The 17560-nt window shown below is 54.2% G+C and overlaps 1 protein-coding gene across 2 annotated transcripts in view; it reads left to right on the top strand.

The window, feature by feature from the left end:
- DUSP22 (dual specificity phosphatase 22) overlaps positions 1 to 13854 on the top strand; it is a 45045-nt gene extending 31191 nt beyond the window's left edge. Inside the window, exons 4-8 of one of the 2 annotated variants that reach the window (XM_043908692.1) lie at positions 676 to 725; positions 8960 to 9034; positions 11245 to 11416; positions 11746 to 11818; positions 13654 to 13854. In XM_043908692.1, coding sequence (XP_043764627.1) covers positions 676 to 725; positions 8960 to 9034; positions 11245 to 11416; positions 11746 to 11818; positions 13654 to 13700 — 417 coding nt within the window. In that variant the 3' untranslated portion in view covers positions 13701 to 13854. Of the gene's footprint in view, positions 1 to 675; positions 726 to 8959; positions 9035 to 11244; positions 11417 to 11745; positions 12821 to 13653 lie in introns of those variants that run through there. The other variant, XM_043908691.1, reaches the window with a different exon arrangement.
- Positions 13855 to 17560: the final 3706 nt, after the last annotated feature.

Raw genomic sequence — 17560 nt, 5'->3', positions numbered from 1 at the left:
CTGGACTCTACTTTGACCTGACACTATAGAGTTTTGGAACTGTACCTTAAGTCCCTTCAAAGAAGAGGTTTTAATAAAATTTGAGTTCAGCATGATTTTTATAGCACAAATTTGCATAAACATTTTTATAGATTTTTATAGTGAACAATATGAAGTTCATTTTTTTTCAAACTGAGTCATTCTTGTAAAAAAAATTAGTTTGGGATATAAACTTTTACTGTTCTGAAAAACAAGCAAAATCATTTCCAGTGTGTGAAGGTCCAAGCACTTCTTCAGTGGACATGTTACTCTCCCTGTCCTAGGACTGACACATAGCATGTCATCATGACAAGGCTTCTATTCTCAGTGCTTCCTTTCTGGCCATTCAGGGTCTTAAATGAAATTTAAAAAGTAGAGAATATGAACGCACATTGGAGGTGATAGTTTTGAAGCTCAGTATGTGGACACTTACTGAGAAGTACTCTAATTATTCTGCTTTTCGTGTGCACATGGTCATGGAAAGTAACCAGGAACCTTAATTAAAGAGTTTTCCCCCAGTTCCTTGGCAACAAAGGATGAGTGAAAAACTTCTCTTTTTTATTTTTTATTTTTTGACCTGAGTAAATAGTTCCTTTAAATATTTCTCTCCACAGAGTATCATCTTTTTATTTTATATACTTTTTTATCATTCCACAGGGGGTTAAATACCTGTGCATTCCAGCAGCGGATTCACCATCTCAAAACCTGTAAGTTGTTTTCTTTCTGTATTATTTGGACATGTTAAAGGGAAAGGACATGCAGTCACCAGAGCAGAGAGGCCTCGGTGCCTGGCAGCTGCCCTGCTGGGAACAGGAGGCCCTCCAAGTCTGTGCTCCGGGTGGCACACTGAGCAGCTCTGGCGGTGTGTGTGTGTGAGGGACTGATCTTGTAAAGGGTCTCAGACCATGCTTTAGCATGTTCACCTTTCCCTGTAAACTGTTGAATTTTGTGGAACAGAAACAGAACATGAGCCACAAATGCAAGCTACACATGTAATTTTAAATTTTCTAGGTGCCACATTAAAAAGTAAGAAAGAGAGAGGTCAGAACAATTTTAATAATACGTTGTATTTAACTCGGTATACCCAGAAGTACTACCAATGCAACATGTGCTCAGCATTTTAAGGATGAGATATTTGCATCATTTTATTCAAACTAAGTCTTCAAAACCTGGGGTGCTGTTTACACTTACAGCACCTTCCATCTGTACCAGCTCTGTCTCAAATGTCCAGCAGCCCCACGTGGCCAGTGGCTACCCCAGGGCCAGAGTACTTGGGAAGCTTGTCTGAGTTGAGAGACCAGGCTTTTCTGGTTAGGAAGGTCCTGCCCTCTCTTTCCCACAGCTGGAAGCATCTCCATCCAAGGAGAGAGTCATAATCGCTCTCTTTTCCAGATCCCCACTGTTGTACGAGGTCTATGGGACTGGGCTTGGGTGGATGGGGGACAGGGATTGGAGACCCACGAGGTAACAGCTGTGACGCCACCCTGCTCGGTGTCTGGAGGTGATGTGGACCAGTTGACTTTTTCCTGAGCCTGGATTTGAGCCAGACAGCTGAGAGGCTCAGGAGCTGAGGACGTGGCTGTCCCAAGCATCCATTGACCAACTCGTTTTGCTGCCTGTTTTCAGTCGGATACAAGGACCCTCCCAGATGACACATAGCCATGTTTCAGCAGGAAGAGCTTCTGTAGTTTGAGGATTTTGGAGTCCAAGAGCTCGTCAGCATTCATCTTTCATGGCTGTCAAGCTCTATTGCCTACAAGTCCTATATTACAGAAATGCAGACCATAAAAATCTTACCCCCTGAAGGTTGTCCACTGCTGACTATCAGCCAGCCTTGGTTTTCCACTGCTGGAGAGCAGAGACATCTCAGGTTATGCAAGAATTTTGTGAGATCCTACCTGTTCGGAGAAAAGGGGAGCATAGTCAGATAGGCTGATGTGGGGAAGACCGGGGGTTGGGGCAGGGTGGGTGGTGCAGGTCGGACCAGGAAGGGGCAGGGGAGCCTGGCCGAGGGGCAGCAGTTCCCACACAAGGTCATGTTTCCACACTGACTTTCCATGTTAGGAAAAGTCCATCTTTAAGATTGAAGATGATAGAGGAAAGACTTTACAGGGTCACTAGGAAAACAGTAGTAGCCTGGATATGGGAGGAGAAGTATCAGAGAACTTCCTTGGTTACTAGTCGTGTCGAGAAACAGAAGTGGTTGGAGGGCATGGTGTGTACGGAAGGAAGTGAGCCACTGCCTTTCTCTCGAGACCACAGCAATCTTCTGCCCATGTTTTGGTGGCTATTTTTAGAGTGGTTGCTCTGGTCTTATCTCAAACTGAGATTCTGACATGCTGTTGAACTTGTCAATACCTGATTGGCATTCTCACTGTTTGGAGGAGTCTGATTGCCGCACCCCCTGGGCATTTGTAGTCAGGGCGGATGGCCGCTGTGCTTGGACCATCCTGCCCACCAGGACTCTCCAGCTTTGGTGCTTTGGAGAGGGCAGCACTGGGCTTGATGTCCAAGGGTGAGGACCCCGACCCTGCCCTGTGCAGACATTAGAAATCTCAGGTTCAAGGCCACCTCCATCGCCTTGGGCAGGTCGTTCTCAGGCCCCTGAGCCCTAGTTCTCTCATCTGCAAAGGCCTGCCTTTAGCGTTTGTGGAGAGGAGGCCATGTGTGGAAGTCTTCTCTGTGACCTCCGAGCACTTTTGAAAACAAGAGTGTGTTTTTGTTCAGAGTGCATTGGTGTGGCCTGAGAGTCACAGGAAGGGCCAATCTGGTGCTCAGGAGGATGTGCCCCTGGGAAGGATGGGGACTGAGCCTGCCGTAGCCTGTCGCCTGACTTCTGGCGTCTCCTGGGTCTGCTCACATCTTCTGGCAAAACCAGCACAGCGACAGTCAACCTGGGCCCCGAGGACTAGCTTATAAGATTTGAACTAGTTCTCTCCTGTCCCAAACATGTACAGAGGTCTTGTAAGATGTGTGATTTGCCTTATTTTAAGCCTTTGCTTGTATCTGGATGAGAGGGTGGTCGGCAGGTGGGTGCTGCAGTTGGAAAAGGGGTCCAGACCATAATTCATCAGAGATGGGGTTATGCTCATAGGCTCATAGGCATGTGGGTGAGTCTTTGGGGAAATGTTTATTTTTGATTCATTAGTAATAGCAGAGCTTACACACAAGTAAGGCTTTGGGTGCATAAGTGTCCATGACTCTGTAAACGTGTCTTGCTTTAGTGAAATTCTATGAAGATAGTGAAGCTTGGAATTTGAGTGTAGTTCATATGTTAAGAGACAGCCTATGAAACACCTTGAGTTTCTCTTTGCCCGTCACAGGTGTTTCACTGGAAAGCACAGCCTGCAGTTTAATGGTGAGCGTGAGTTCACGATGCAGCACGTCTACTAACGCTGACAGGCAGAGCCCTCGACTGTGTGCCCTCCTCCTGTGCTCGTTACTCACCAGACGGGGGAGCGTGTGCAGGCTGACCGTAAGCCCTCAGCTTCTGTACCCCCAGTCAGTATAGACAGTCAGGACACAGCCTCCTCGGGCTCTGGGATCTGGCTAGAACCAGGGTCCTTGAGTTGAGCAGTTTTCTTCTTGGTGCCTAAGAGTTCTTATATTTAGGGACAAAGTACATTCTAGAAAACTGTATTGCTTATTCATTTAAACAGATTTAAAAAGTTGTTTCCAACTTAGGATTTAAGGTTAGTATCCTAAATCTTTACCCACACATCCCTGTAGGAATTCTTCTTGCTACTTTCGTCAGTCAGAAGGCCATGACCTTTGGAGAAGAACTGCTTTCAGTCACTGCAGAGGCTCCAGAAAGGTCAGTTTTCTGGCTTGGCCATCTCCTCACAAACTCCCCCTCTGATCTTCCAGGAACTTAAATTGCAGAAACCTGGTTTGTGATGACAGTTAACACATCAGAATTTTAGCTTGGTTCCCCCAACCACCCTGCCTTACAAAGTCAGGAAACGTGAAAGTTCAGGGTTTCATAGTGGCGACAACCCCGACCCAGGCCAGTGTGTTCTGCTTGATTTGCAGAATTAGAGGCATCGTAGGCTTTGTCTCAGACACACACACCTCCTGCCAGTGGCTGACGTGCAGTGGTTGATCTGAGGCTTCTGGAAATGTTTGCTTTTGCTTTCTCTGTGTGCTTCCTCAGGCGAGTCATTGTAACCTCATTCTCTCCTCTGTGCAATATCTATCTCACACAATTTCTGTAGCTTTAGGTGAGGTGGTGAAAGTGTTTACAGACCCTAAGTGTCTCCAAAGAATTAGCTTCCATTTTCTGCTTATTCAGGAAAGGAGTGTTCACGTGTCTTGAGAGTGAGTGGTTGGAGGGATTGCTGCTTATTCATTCTTGTTTTAATATTTTTCAAATTGGTGCCTGTATTTAGACACCATAAGAGAAAGGTTATCATTTTGTCTTCTTTGAGGAGCTGGCAGGTTTGCATCTTCACAGCAGAGCCTTGATGACAACAGAGGCTTGAGAGCCAAGCAGGGTCTAAATTTCTTGGGGTTTTTGTGGGGAGAAGAGGCGTCAGCGATGCAGAGAGCTTGAAGTAAACAGCAGTAGACCCTCCTTGCCTCTCCCACCTCCTGTCTTTTTGTGTGTGTTTTCTTTAGTTTAGCTCAGCTCATGTCTCTTGTACTTCCAGCTCTCTTTTTCTCTCATTTACATTTTTCTTTAATGTTAAAAAGCAGTTTTGCAAGATCAGAGGTAGGTGGGCCCTGGAGTACTGTCCTACTTCCAGACAGAAATGCACATACATAACTCCTGAGGACTTTGTAGCAGAAAGGAGAAATGTGTAGAAAATGTGTGTTGCTTTCTTTGTAAGATTTCACCTATTCAACTTAAAAACCTAGTTTTTAGTCTTAGACTGTGTTTCTTGCTTTTGGTGGGTGAAACTGTGAAATGAAGAGGTAGTAGGTGGTAGAGAGGGTTTTTTGTTTAATTCTTTTTAAAACGACCTTATCTGGCACAATGAAATGTACACTACACATGCTTCCCCTGACTTTTCTTTTTTTTTTTTTTTCCCTGACTTTTCTTAAGCGTTGACAGTGCAGGAAATGTAGGACTTGGGGAATCCTTGACAGAAGTGTGTTGAAGGCCGTGAGGTCTGCCGGGTGGGGAAATGTCTCTGTCCTGCTCACCTCGGCTGCAGTGAGAGCTGCACGGTCAGCGCGGGGCCCCAGGGGTGGAGCCGGGGGCTGGACAGCTTTACAGGAGGAGGAGCTCACTAATCTGAGCCACCCCCAGAGCCAGTGCCCAGGAGAACACGCCACCTATGCGCTTTGTTTTCAACATCTTTTCTGAGGAAAAACCCCCGAGGATGCTGGCCTTTCCTGGGCTTTTTCTCCTTTGCTTTTCTATATACATACTGCACACGCTTGTACACACACTTGCACACACGTGTACAGACACTTGTACAGACACATGTACACATACTGTGCACACACGTTTGGACTCTGACAAGGGTCAGGAGAAGCAGCCTGGTCTGTCTCTGCTGGCTTTGGGGGAGCCCAGCTGCCCGCATGGTGCTGGGCCAGACCTCCCCCAAGCAGAGTCCTTCCGGCCACAGACCCCTCAGTGCGGACCACAGCCCACACATCCCGCCGTCTTGGAGTAAGGAGTGGCTGTTCAGGTTCAGAGGATGCACGTGGCATGCGTGGCAAGGCTGTGCTGGACCCGTCTTCCTGACCTTCCTGAAGGTCAGGGAGACCTTGCTGGCTCTGCTCTTGGCCTCTGGGTGGGTGCCCTGGCCGTGAGGAGGGCCAGCACTGACCGCAGAGGAAGAGCCAGGGGTGCTGGCCGCGGCCGGGCTGTCTGCCAGCCCCACGGAGGACAGCGCTCGCCAGGCCCACAGGTCTGCTGCGCTGACGGAGCTGCACACTCACGTGGGCGTGCTTCCTGTGCACGCACCCTGCTGGCTGTCCCCCGACAGAGCGCGCCCCACGTCTCTGCGTGGAAGTAAAGGCACAACGCGGAGACCAGGAATAGGGAACCTGCCGCCTGTGGGGGTGTGCTTCTATCTGGGCTTCTGCTTTGATCTGGGGTTGAGCAATAGAGGCCTGAGCCCTGGGGGTTTCCCGCGATGGGGGAGGGGCTGCAGTGACCAGGCCTGGGCTCCCGTCATGAGCTTCCCTGGAAATGACCCACCCCGGGGGCCCCAAGAATGCCTGCGTCCTGGCTTTCCTCAGAAGAGGCGCTTCTAGGAATGTCTGTCTGGCGCGGCCTTGTTGCCCGGTCTTGTCCATGAGTCAGGTTTCACGGCGGGGCTCGGAGCAGGCCCTCCGTCAGCGTCCTGACTCTCCTGCCCTCGTCCCGACACGGAGGTGGGCAGGAGCTGTCTGTGGGCTTTTCCTGGACTTGACGCCTGATGCGGACAGAGGGGATGGAGGAAAGGCTGGTGGGACCCTCCTCTCGCTTCCTTGTCTGGGGCCCCTCACACGCTTGCTCTGGGCTCAGGTCAGTCTGCACGTCACCCTGCTGATCACACCCCCGCCCTAGGGGTTCAGGAAGGAGGCTCGGCTGTCATCTGTGCAAGACGTCGGTGACCTCACAGGGCTGACACATCCCCAGGACAAGTCCCTTGCCTGGCGTGGCCTTCGCGGTGTATTCTGAGGCCACCCATGTCCTTCACAAGCCCAGGCTACTATGTCTCGCCTCCTGACTGCCTCTTCCTTTGCTGGTAGGAGGTCCGTCCCATCCATGGAGGACCACAGAGCATGGACTGCAGTGTGGCGCGTCCTCTTGGGAACCCTGGTGCCACAGTGTGGCCGGCCTGAGGGAGAGAGGTGCCTGCCCTCAGCTGCCAGCTAAGGCTGGCATGAGCCTGTAGTCTGGGCACACGTCCCGGCTGCTGGCCTGTCTGCAGGGGAGACCATGGTAGGCGGAGGCGCTCCTCGGCCACAGGAGGAGGGGCTCAGTGTCCTTAAATTGTTGCACTTGTTGATGTCAGGCAGATGGTGCCTGGCTGTAAATAGCAGGATTGACAGTGTTTTAAGTTATAAAAACATTGATTTACTTCACTCCCTGCCTAAGATGCCCAGGGCAAGTGCTCCAGGTCTGGGCAGTAGCTCCCAGAGCCCCCGTTGCACCCCGAGGCCTGTTGCCTGTGGTCAGAGGGCAGCTGACCCAGCTTTGGGCACCAGCTGGCCACCCAGTGCCCTGCAGGAAGCCTGGGGCAGAGACCCTCCTTTTGTCAGGAAGGGAGCCTTCCTGGAGTCCAGCCCCAGCCTCCCCTCTGCTTCTCTGTGGCTGGAGCTGCAGGGAAGAAGGGAGCTTCTGACAGCCTGGGGGGGTGGGGACGGATGAGCCTCCGCCCACCGCCACCCCCCACAGCCTCCTCGGCCCTTCTCCGCCCCCAGCCTCGGCACTTCCCGTCAGAAGAGCTCATGCTCAAGGCGGGTTTTACCTGAGATAAGGGATGGACGCACCCCGCCCTGGACGCTGTGCTCAGCGCTGGGCAGCCTGACCCCTGGGGCCACTGCACCCCTCCCTGCCCTCTGCCCGGCCTCTCCTCCGAGGTCTCTGCATGTCGGGGTCACCGCAGTATCTTCCCTTACTTGTCTTACACCACGTCGGTTTAGGGGTGGCGCTTTAGTGCTCAGGGTTGCTGTGTGCACCCACACTGGGAGCACGTGTACCCAGGGAGGTCAGCAGAAACACCCCTCACCTCACCCTGCCTTGTGGTCTAGCTGGGTCTCCACTCAGGGCCTGGAGTCTGTGGGTGGGACCCTGGCCCCTCCGCACACGGCAGCCTCAGGCCGTGTGAGAGATGCCTGCACCAAAGTCCTCTGTGCCTGCTGCCCTGTTCCTCTGAGGTTCGTTCACCCGGTCAGCCTTCATGGAACCACAGACCAGCGTGTGGCTGCGAGCCACGTTCTGTGCATCTCTGAATCTCTCCAGGCTTGGCAGAGTCCCTGCTGCACGCACAGTGCTCAGTAGGTGGTGTGCTTTCAGTCCATGGGCAGAATCCACTTCAAGGCAGGAGACTTGGGAAAGCACAGGCTCTGTAGTTCCCCTGAGAGTTTTCCTCGACTCGCCGCACGGTCTGGACGACACTGCTGGGCCTGAACCAGGGGCGGGAAAAGAGGGCTGCTAAAAAGTGAAAGTGAAAATGGCTCGGTCATGTCCGACTCTTGCGACCCCATGGACTGTAGTCCACCAGGCTCCTCTGTCCGTGGAATTCTCCAGGCAAGAACACTGGAGTGGGTCGCCATTGCCTTCTCCAGGGGATCTTCCTGACCCAGGGGTTGAACCTGAGTCTCCTGCATTGCAGGCAGATTCTTTACTGTCTGAGCCACCAAGGAAGCCATAAAAGCTAAGGGTCAGGAGAAAAGATTTCGGTCTCATGGTCACGCAAGACCTCAGAGTCTGCGAAGCCCATTGTTGTTTGTTTCTCTGTCCCAGCCTGTGAAGCCCGGTTCCCACTTCCCAGTGAGGCTAAGGGAAGGCAGGTGACGTTCCCACGGTCACACATTCGGTCAGGCCCCTCAGGCTTGGGGGCTGCAGTTCCCCTGCTCAACCTGGAGAACGGGCAGTCAGGACCTCCTCCCAGACGGTCATACATGAACTGGGGAGCCCACACTGGGTGGGTACCTCCCTCACCGGGTGGGTGGTGAGCAGGTCACTGGGGGGGTCACCGTGCTGCTGGGTGTTGAGGGGCCCAGACTGACCGTGGGGCTGGGCCGGACCTGCCCCCAAACATCCGTGTGGCCCCTGCATGTTTCGGGGGTTCCTTGCAGAGAACTTCCAAAAATCCCAGTGGATGGGCCATCCCCTCCCGGCCTCAGCACTGCGGGTCAGATTCAAAGCCCTGGACAGTGACTGGGGTCTGGACCTGTGGACTCAAGACCTTTTCAAGAAACCTCAGCGGGTTTTTCTTTTCCTCATACGTTGAGTAAAGTAGAGAGATGTCACTTCTCTCTTTTTTCCTCCCCACAGGACGCGACATTTCAAAGAAAGTATCAGATTCATCCATGAGTGCCGCCTCCAGGGCGAGGGCTGCCTGGTTCACTGGTACGTGTGTCCCTGCCTGATGGCGAGGGCCTGCTCTGCGCTGCTCAGGGTCTCCCCGAGCGCCCAGCACCCACCCACCTGACCCCGGCCGCGTGTCAGCCATGGTTGGTTTTTGTGTGAAGAGAGCCAAACAGTTGTTCCTTCCTTGTCACTTAGCATTTTCATTTTCTCAGTTAGGTTTTTGCAGGAACTGTCAAGGTTGCTGGAAAAAAGGAGCCCCTTTTCCAGCCTCTCCCAACGTCTTTTCAGAGCTTGGCTTTGCTCGGTAGCCATTCGAAGCTCTGTTTTTTGTTGGAGAGTTTTGGCTGCATATGTGGGTGTTTAGCATTGTGTTACTGTCACACCAGAACAACCATCTCTCCTCCATTTACAGATTGGGGCTTTTATGTGTTTGGAGCTTGTACTTGGCTCTAAGCAGAGCTGAACAGACTTTTAGAATTCAGGAGGTCTAAGCATTCACACACCATATGCGTGGTATAAGCACATACACCTGTGTACACGTTCTGTGGCGAGGGCTTCTGCTGGGCACAGACCCCAAGGACAGTGCCCCCGCCTGGCACAGCCAAGCGCTCAGGGGCTGCGGGCCCTCGTTGCGTCACTGCCAGTGGTTATGCTGAAGACATGGCTAACAGGGACAACATAAGCTGATATTCATAATGGTGACACATCTGGGCGACCAGAGGCCAGTTTTCTGGGACAGAAGCCTGCTGTCATTAAAGCACGGATCAAACAGGCCCCCTCATCCCTGAATGAGGTTCTGTCTGGGTTCACGAGAGAATCTCAAGTCATCTGAGTTCCCCCAAGAAAGCTGCTGTTGCAGGGAAGCCTCTGCGGAGACACACGGCCCGCCTGTGGGGGTGTTGCTGCCCCACAGAGGGATGAGGGGCCCACCATGTGGACCGGGGGAGTCTCACAGAACCCCCAGTCGGGCAGAGGGCACTGGGTAGACTGCCTGTTTTAACAGTGTTGTTCTGCAGTTTTATGCACTTGCAACGGTGTGAATTTTCATTTTACTTTTAAAAAGAGCAGGGCGTGTAATAAACACAAAGTGCAGGTTTGTGAGGTTCGCTCGCATTTGCTCCAGCACTCTCTGCAGTGCAGCCAGTGCTGTTTCGGGGGGTGAGCATCTCCCCAGCTGCACCCCAAGAGGATGTGAGCTTTTTAAAAGATTTATCAGTATTTCTGATACACAGCCCAAGGGAAGAACCACTACTTGAGAGTGGTTTTTATTGTTATTTATATTTGAATAAGTGCAGGGCTGATATTCTAGGAATTCATGTTTCATTTGGTTGTGTCAATCTGAAGATAAGTTTTTCTAAAAATGAGAAATTTGCTAAACTTCCCCATCTTAAACCGTTGCTGAGCACTCCAAGTCTGACGTAGCACAACCTCTCTGTGACCGCCTTAATTTGCATGTACATTTAAAATTGGTCCCCTTATTCAGCCTGCTAGAGAAAACTGGCCTTTATCACCTGCAGAGCGTCCCCGCCCCCACACCCCAGAGCACGTGGAGTGTGCCATGTGGGCACTCTGCTTGGGTCTGTGGAGGATATCAGAGAATGTTGGGTAAGGGCTTCTGTATTTAATGAGTTTTTTAAATGATAGACTTGACCCTTATGTGTACCTAAGAAAGTGTTAGTCACTCAGTCATGTCCGACTCTTGGCGATCTTATGAACTGTTGCCCACAAGGCTCCTCTGTCCATGGGATTTTCCAGGCAAGAATATTGGAGTAGGTTGCCATTTCCTCCTCTAGGGGATCTTCCCGACTCAGGGATCGAACCCAGGTCTCTTCCATTGCAGATTCTTTACTGTCTGAGCCACCAGGGAAGAGGTACCTAAGAAGATCAGACTTTAAAAGTGTGAAGCCATCTGAATGGCTGAGGTTATAACTGACTGGACCCTTCAAGTTCCCAGATGTCCTTTCGCTACTTTTCTGTCCAGGGAACGGGGACTATCTGAAGGGGAGGTCAGGAGAAAGAGAATCACAACACGAAGTGCCTGCAGCCATAGCCAGTAGAAAACCAATCAAGACTGAGGCCATGTGGGTGAGGAGTTCCCGAGACCCTAGTGTGGTAAAGCAGAGAGAGCTGGTATGCTTCTGAGTGATTTCTGAGGACCCACTGGCTAGCTGTCTACTCACAACTGAGGACAGGCGGCTTCCTAAATGAGTCCCCTGACCGCCCCTTGCCATATGGCTCTCAACCTGCAGCCTGGCGGGCGTCTCCAGGAGCGTGACCCTGGTGGTCGCCTATATCATGACGGTCACCGACTTCGGCTGGGAGGACGCCCTGCACACCGTGCGCGCAGGCAGGTCGTGTGCGAACCCCAACCTGGGCTTCCAGAGGCAGCTGCAGGAGTTTGAGGAGCTCCAGGTCCACCAGGTAACTGCGCTCCACCTTCCCCCACAGGCCGGCTGGCTCACGGGCTCCCTCCAGCCCCTTGCAGCCGTTCCGCCTTCCACAGGCCCCAGGTTAGCTTCTGCTTCTCTGCCTGGGGGTCAAGTGCAGTCATCTTGATCAGACTGGCTTTCACGTCCTCAGGCCAAAGCCTGGAAGAAGTCATTATGTCGCGCGGCGCCCACTGGCCGCCTCAGCGCTGACTGAGGCCACCTACGGGCCCCGCACCGCTGGGTGAGGGCCGTGGGCGGGCTGGGTGAGGGCGTGGAGGTCTGGCCGCGCCATGTGACGCCCCGCGGGTCTTACTTCCCCAGTTCCGCCAGTGGCTGCGGGAGGAGTATGGAGAAAGCCCGCTGCGGGACGCCGAGGAGGCCAGGAGCATTCTGGGTAAATACAAGGAGCGGGGGCGTGCGGAGCCCCCGCCGGGCGCGCGGCGCTGGACTGGCCTCCGAGGCCCGCCCCCGCTGGCCTATGGCAGCTACACCCCGGAGACTTAGCCGGCGCCTCGGACACCTTCCTTCCGGCTTCTAGTCGCTGCCTGGCCTGAGGACCGGAAGGGGGTGTCCAGTGGATCCAGGCTCCTCTCGAGACCCCTCAGCCGCCCCCCCAGCTTCTGTGCTGCCAGACACTGCTGATTGTCATGCGCACCGCTGAGCCGGGGTGTGTGTGACACGGGTGTGGTGTGTGTGTGACACAGGTGTGTGTGTACACAGGTGTGGTGTGTGTGACACAGGTGTGGGCTGAGACACTGTGGACACAGGTGTGGGGTATGTGTGTGTGACACAGGCGCGCTTGCACACAGGTGTGGGTGTGACACGGGTGTGTGTGTGCATGGATGTGTGTGACATGGGTGTGTGCGTGTTGCGGTATCATCATGAAGGCCACACTGCCCAGACTGATCCCATGGCCTCTCCGCGTCTGAGACCCACTGGGCAGCGTTGGGAGGTGACTGTAGAGAAGCTCTTCTCCAGAGCAGCCTGGGCCTGTGAGCAGACAGCGGGGAGACCCCTGTGGCCGTGGGGGCAGCCTCCTGAGGGTGGTTCTTGGGTGTGGAGGGGTGAGCAGGCCCCCCTCTTGCCAGCCCCGCTCAGCCCTGCCCTTCTCGGAGTCCCGCTTGGCCCTGTCCACCTGCATTGGTGTTGTATGGGGAGCACCCCAGACGCCCGCCCTCAGCTCCGGTCCAGCTCCTCCCTTCTGGCCTGCTGCCGTGCTCTTCCTGGGGCTCTTCGCAAGGCATGCATGCACCTTTGGGATTTGGGAAGAAAGAGCAGTTACCAGGCCCTGTCATGGGTTTATGAATATGTTTAAATGCCTGTGAACTCATTAAGCACCTCTGTCTGCTGTGGATGTAAGATGATCTCAGCTACCTCATTAAATGGTTTCTGAAAAGCTGTTTTTCATTTTTCCAGTTGTCTCTGCAGCCTTGTGCTGAAAGTGTGTGGTCACAGTAGCTCTGGAAGCCAAAGGGAGAGGAGTGCATCTCTGGGCTGCTCGAAGCTTCTGACTCGGGCTTTGGGAGCGCCTGGTGGTGGGTGACTCTGACGTCGGGCTGTGCTGGCTGTGCTGGGAGAGACCCACAGTGTGGCCCTGGGTGTGGCCCTTTGTATCGACCCATGTGGTTTAAGCACTCAGAGCTATCCGAAAAAACATGCCCGGCCTCTCCCTAAAAAGCTTTCTCTGAACCCCACCACGGAAGGAACCCTGAGTAAGAACAGCTTTCCCTGCGTGCAAAGGGTGGGCCCAGATGAACCCCTGGGGCCCTACACGTGTGCAGAGGGCAGGCCCAGTGAGACCCTGGGGCCCCACACGTGTGCAGAGAGCAGGCCCAGATGAACCCCTGGGGCCCCACACGTGTGCAGAGGGTGGGCCCAGTGAGCCCCTGGGGTCCCACACTGTGCAGAGAACAGGCCCAGTGAGACCCTGGGGTCCCACACTGCAGAGGGCAAGCCCAGATGAACCCTGGGTGCCCCACACATGTGCAAACCCCAGCTGGACAGCGGGGAACGGAAGCATGGCTGCGAGTTCCCCACCAATAGCCGAGACAGTTTGCTCTAAAGTAATTTTTCCCTTAAACCAAAAAGGAATGTGAATATATGATCAGAAGGAGTATTTAGGAATCCGTGTGAACTCTTCAGTGCCTGCATAGTGTGAATGCCCAGATGCATTCTTGCACCTGAAATGCTATTTCAATGCTTGTCACCTGTGACATTCTTTCTCCACAGCTGCCCCAGGCATTCTGAAGTCCTGGTCCTTTCTCAGAAGACCATAATGCACCTGAAACAATGCCAGGGTTTAGGTGCTGCCAGAAGAAAAGCAACCAGAGTTCAGTTTAAGTGTCCAGACCTGATGTGTGAACATGCACTTGTGTTGCTCCACGTTGAGAGCTATGTACCCTCTTTGACAAGAGAACGATTTTCACTTAATTCCTTCTTTGCTGGAAGCTGTGCTGCCCCCAGGCTGTCTCAGGGCCCTGCTGGGCGCACCCTGCTCCTAGGGACTGTCTCCCGAGCTGTTTCATCTGGGGTGTGTGGCCCTCGCCATATGCACAAGTGCATGTTGATAAAGGGCTTGTGAGGCCCCATGCACCTCCCCGTCCTCAGCCTGGGCGTGGGGCCCACATGCTCCTGCTATGAACACCACGAGGCAGGTTTGGGGGCTGCTCTGCTGTATTTTAAGGCCACTGCCCTCCTCCAGAAGGAGGTGTACTGACAACAGGAGACGAGAACTCCCCCGAGACAGTGGGTGCCCTGTGAGCAGAGGGAAATCAGAGAGGGGGTGCCCTGGGCTCCCCAGGGACTTCTCCTCGTTCCAAGCTCGGCTTCGATCCAAGAATGTTAACTGGTGTGGACAGCAGTTTAAGACAGTTTTCCAGTGTTTTCTCATCTAACTCGCGGTGGGTGGTGGGGCGTAGGGGTTGGGTGAGGGAGGAAGGAAATGTGATTTTTGCTTAAAGGAGAGGTTTGGCTAAACGGAGGGGGTCGAGGGCTCGTTGGCTGCGGGAGGCTTGGCCAGTGTCCTGAGTGTCCAATGCTGGCACGCTCCTGCCACGGGCTCAGAGAGCACCCTGTGCCAGAGCAGGCCTGAAGGGTGTGGGATGATGGGTGTTAAAATGCTAATTCTGACTTGACAGGCCTGCCTGGGGAATGCACAAGTAGTCCATGTGTAGGTGCTGGGTCTCAAGGCCTGAGGGTCCCCCAGGAACCACCTGTGGGGAAGTGCAGGGGCAGAGCCTCGGAAGACCCAGGCTGAGCACAGTGCGTGAGGAAGCAGCACCAAGGAAATAGGCTCCTGTTGGGACCCCACTGTTCGTGGCACCAACGGCAGCCACCTGGTAACCGGTGCTCCGCAGGCCGCACACTGCCCCCGCGAAACTTGTAAACCACAGAGCAGGTATTTCATTCACTGGAGGCTCAGAGAGGCCAAGGGACACACCAGAAACTACGGATGTTAGTGTGCTTTGCCTGAACCTGGTCTTCTAGTCCCAAGTCAGTGTCAGGGTGAGAGGGAAGAGGGAGCAGTGCCCCGACCTTTGGTCTCAGGCTTGTGAGGCTGACCCAGGCCCCGCGGGAGCCGGCCCCGCCGCTGTGTACACTGTCCGAGTGCAGCTTCCCACCTGCTCCCCCAGCCTTTTGGGGGTGGTCCGGGGCATGGTGGGTGGTAGTCAGTTCCTGTCCTCACCAAAAGCTCACGGACATTTCCATTGGGATAGTGTTGACCACACTTAGATGTTAGAGGTAGAGGCCTTTCCCCATTGAAGCCCAGACGGGTGTTTAGTTTACATGGATGGGGACGGTGACCCACCTGTCTGAAGGTGGAGCGGGCCGTGGCCCTGGCAACTTCCTTAGGCTCCCTTTTCTATGATTTCCTCCAAACACAGGCCTGTCTAGCCTGGTCTCGGAATCGTGGCCAATGGTGGAGGAGACCTGCGCTGCTTCTCTTTGTTCGATCACTTGCTGGTTCGCTTGAGATCCCAGCAGGCGCTCTGGGACCCAGGCAGGATGCACAGACCCGCCCTGAGTCTCAGAAACGCTGGTTGGTGGTGTTGACAGTTGGGAAGTCAGCCATGAGCACTAGTGTGGGTGCTCCTGGGTCTACGTTTGGGGAGGAAACAGGCCATCCCAGTGCGGGGCGAGGGCCGTGTCCTGGGAAGGCGTCCCAGAGATGGAGGCTGAAGCCGAGTGCGGGATTTGCTGCATGCAGGGAGGGGAGTCTGGCAGGGCCGGCACGTGTGCAGGAGCGAGGGCACAGCCACTGTGTGCCCAGGGCGAGCGTGGCGTGCACGGCAGGGAGGGGCAGACAGCTGCAGAAGCAGGCCCGGGCTCTCCATCTGCTCGGTGCTGCCGTACAGCGACTGGTTGGTTCAACCAGCCCGGGAGCTGGGGGGCTGGTGGAGCCTGGCAAGCGTGTGGACACCATCCTGCGGACGCAGCGAGGAGCTTGCCAGGCGTTCTGGGTGAGCAGGCACTGTGATGGGTGTGGGGGAGGGTAGACGGGCCACGGTGGGGGCCGTGCAGGGGGCCACCATCATGGCTGTCCAGGTGATCGTCACAGCCCAGGGCATGGCTGTGTGTGGAGATGAACAGGCCCAAGGGAGCGAGGGGGCTTGGGGAGGCTGGAGGTGGGCAGCTGCTCCACGGCTGGGCCCCCAGGGCTTGCTCCCTGGCGCTGGCTCCCTGGGCCGGCCTCTTGCAGTAGTGGGCTCTACCTTGTCAGGGGACAGACTGAACGGGGCTGCCAGTCTGAGGGGTCAGCGGGGCTGCCTCCGCTGGGACCCAGCTTTGCAGCAGAGGTGCTCAGGTCTGTCCACGAACCCAGAACTAACTCCCAGGAGCTAGACTTGTGATGATTAACATCCAATTTAGATATCTAATTTGTTAATTTATTGTGAAAGAGAAAATACTAGGTTAATAAAGACTAATTTGACCCCTAACCAGGTTGTCTTTCATTACCGGATTTGGGGAGCCAATGTGCTGTGCACCTTAACTGACATGATGTTCTAAGTCAGATATGTCTCAATAAAGCTGAGAAAAAGTAAAGCATCTTGTGAGCTGGTCCTGAGGCATCACCCTGCCCTCCTGACGTGGGGCTGAGGTCTGGGTGCGGGGGTGGTGGTCCTGACAGATGCTATGCTCTAGCACCCTGGAGCATCTGCCCAGCCTCCACCACGGAGGGCTCTGTCTGGCCCCTGGCAGCCACCCCGGTGTGCGCCCTCCGCCCACACTGGCTCTCAGGGTGCCTTTGTTAGCCTTTGTTAATCAGGCTTCTCCCTGGCAACGGTTCCTGCAGGACTTTATTATTTATGGAGTGCTGGCTCCCCAGGTCCGTCCCAGCAGGGACTCCCACTTCCAACTTGTGGGGCTGCTCCTATGGCTGCTGCTTCGAGACAGCCCGTGAATCCCAGTGTCTGTGCCCTGCCGTGTCGTGTTGTTAAAGTTCAGAGGACTCCTCAGCCCTCAGAGGGGTCACATGTGCAAAACCAAGGGGCATGTCGAGCCCAGGTAGCTTGGGCAGCAAGTGGGGTTCAGAGCTGTTCACGACCTGCCGCCCTGCACACCAGCGTCTAGTCTTGAAAACAAGGAAACATTAAGACACAAAATCCTGTGATCCCACGTTAGGTGACCCCTCCCATGCTGACACTGAGTTATTAATAATTTTATCAAGAATGTGCTTTCAACATGCCTGTATTTATAGATGTGTTTAACAAGAAATCACCAAGACCTCGGAGGGAAGTTCCTCTTCCCTTTCCTTTTTATTGCCCAGAGGAAGGGAGAAAAAAAAAAAAAAAACAGTGGTCTCTGACTTGTCCCTGAGGCTTGAGAATGTTCACTGTCCCTTCTAAGGGTGTACCAGGGTCTCCTTGGGCTATCAGGGGCTTGAACGCAGGGATACCAGCTGCATTTCAGGGGTACGCTTGCCCTCTCGTTTCCTCCCAGCTGCAGCGACGGGCTGTGACAGGGCCAGGAGCGGGGTTAGCATTCTCTCTGGTCCCCGAGGCCCCCACCTCGACAAGGGCTGCAGGGCTGGGCTGGGCTCGCCGGCCACGGCTGAACACTTGCAAGTCTGGGGTATTTTAGCTCCAGGTGAGGTCGATTACAAGGAGATAACCGTCCACAGTTCCCTTTCCTGAAG

This window comes from Cervus elaphus, chromosome 7 (assembly GCF_910594005.1).
Source record: "Cervus elaphus chromosome 7, mCerEla1.1, whole genome shotgun sequence".
In the NCBI taxonomy this organism is placed as follows: Eukaryota; Metazoa; Chordata; class Mammalia; order Artiodactyla; family Cervidae; genus Cervus; species Cervus elaphus.
Note: the sequence above shows the minus strand (reverse complement) of the source record. Positions and strands in the feature narration are given on the sequence as shown.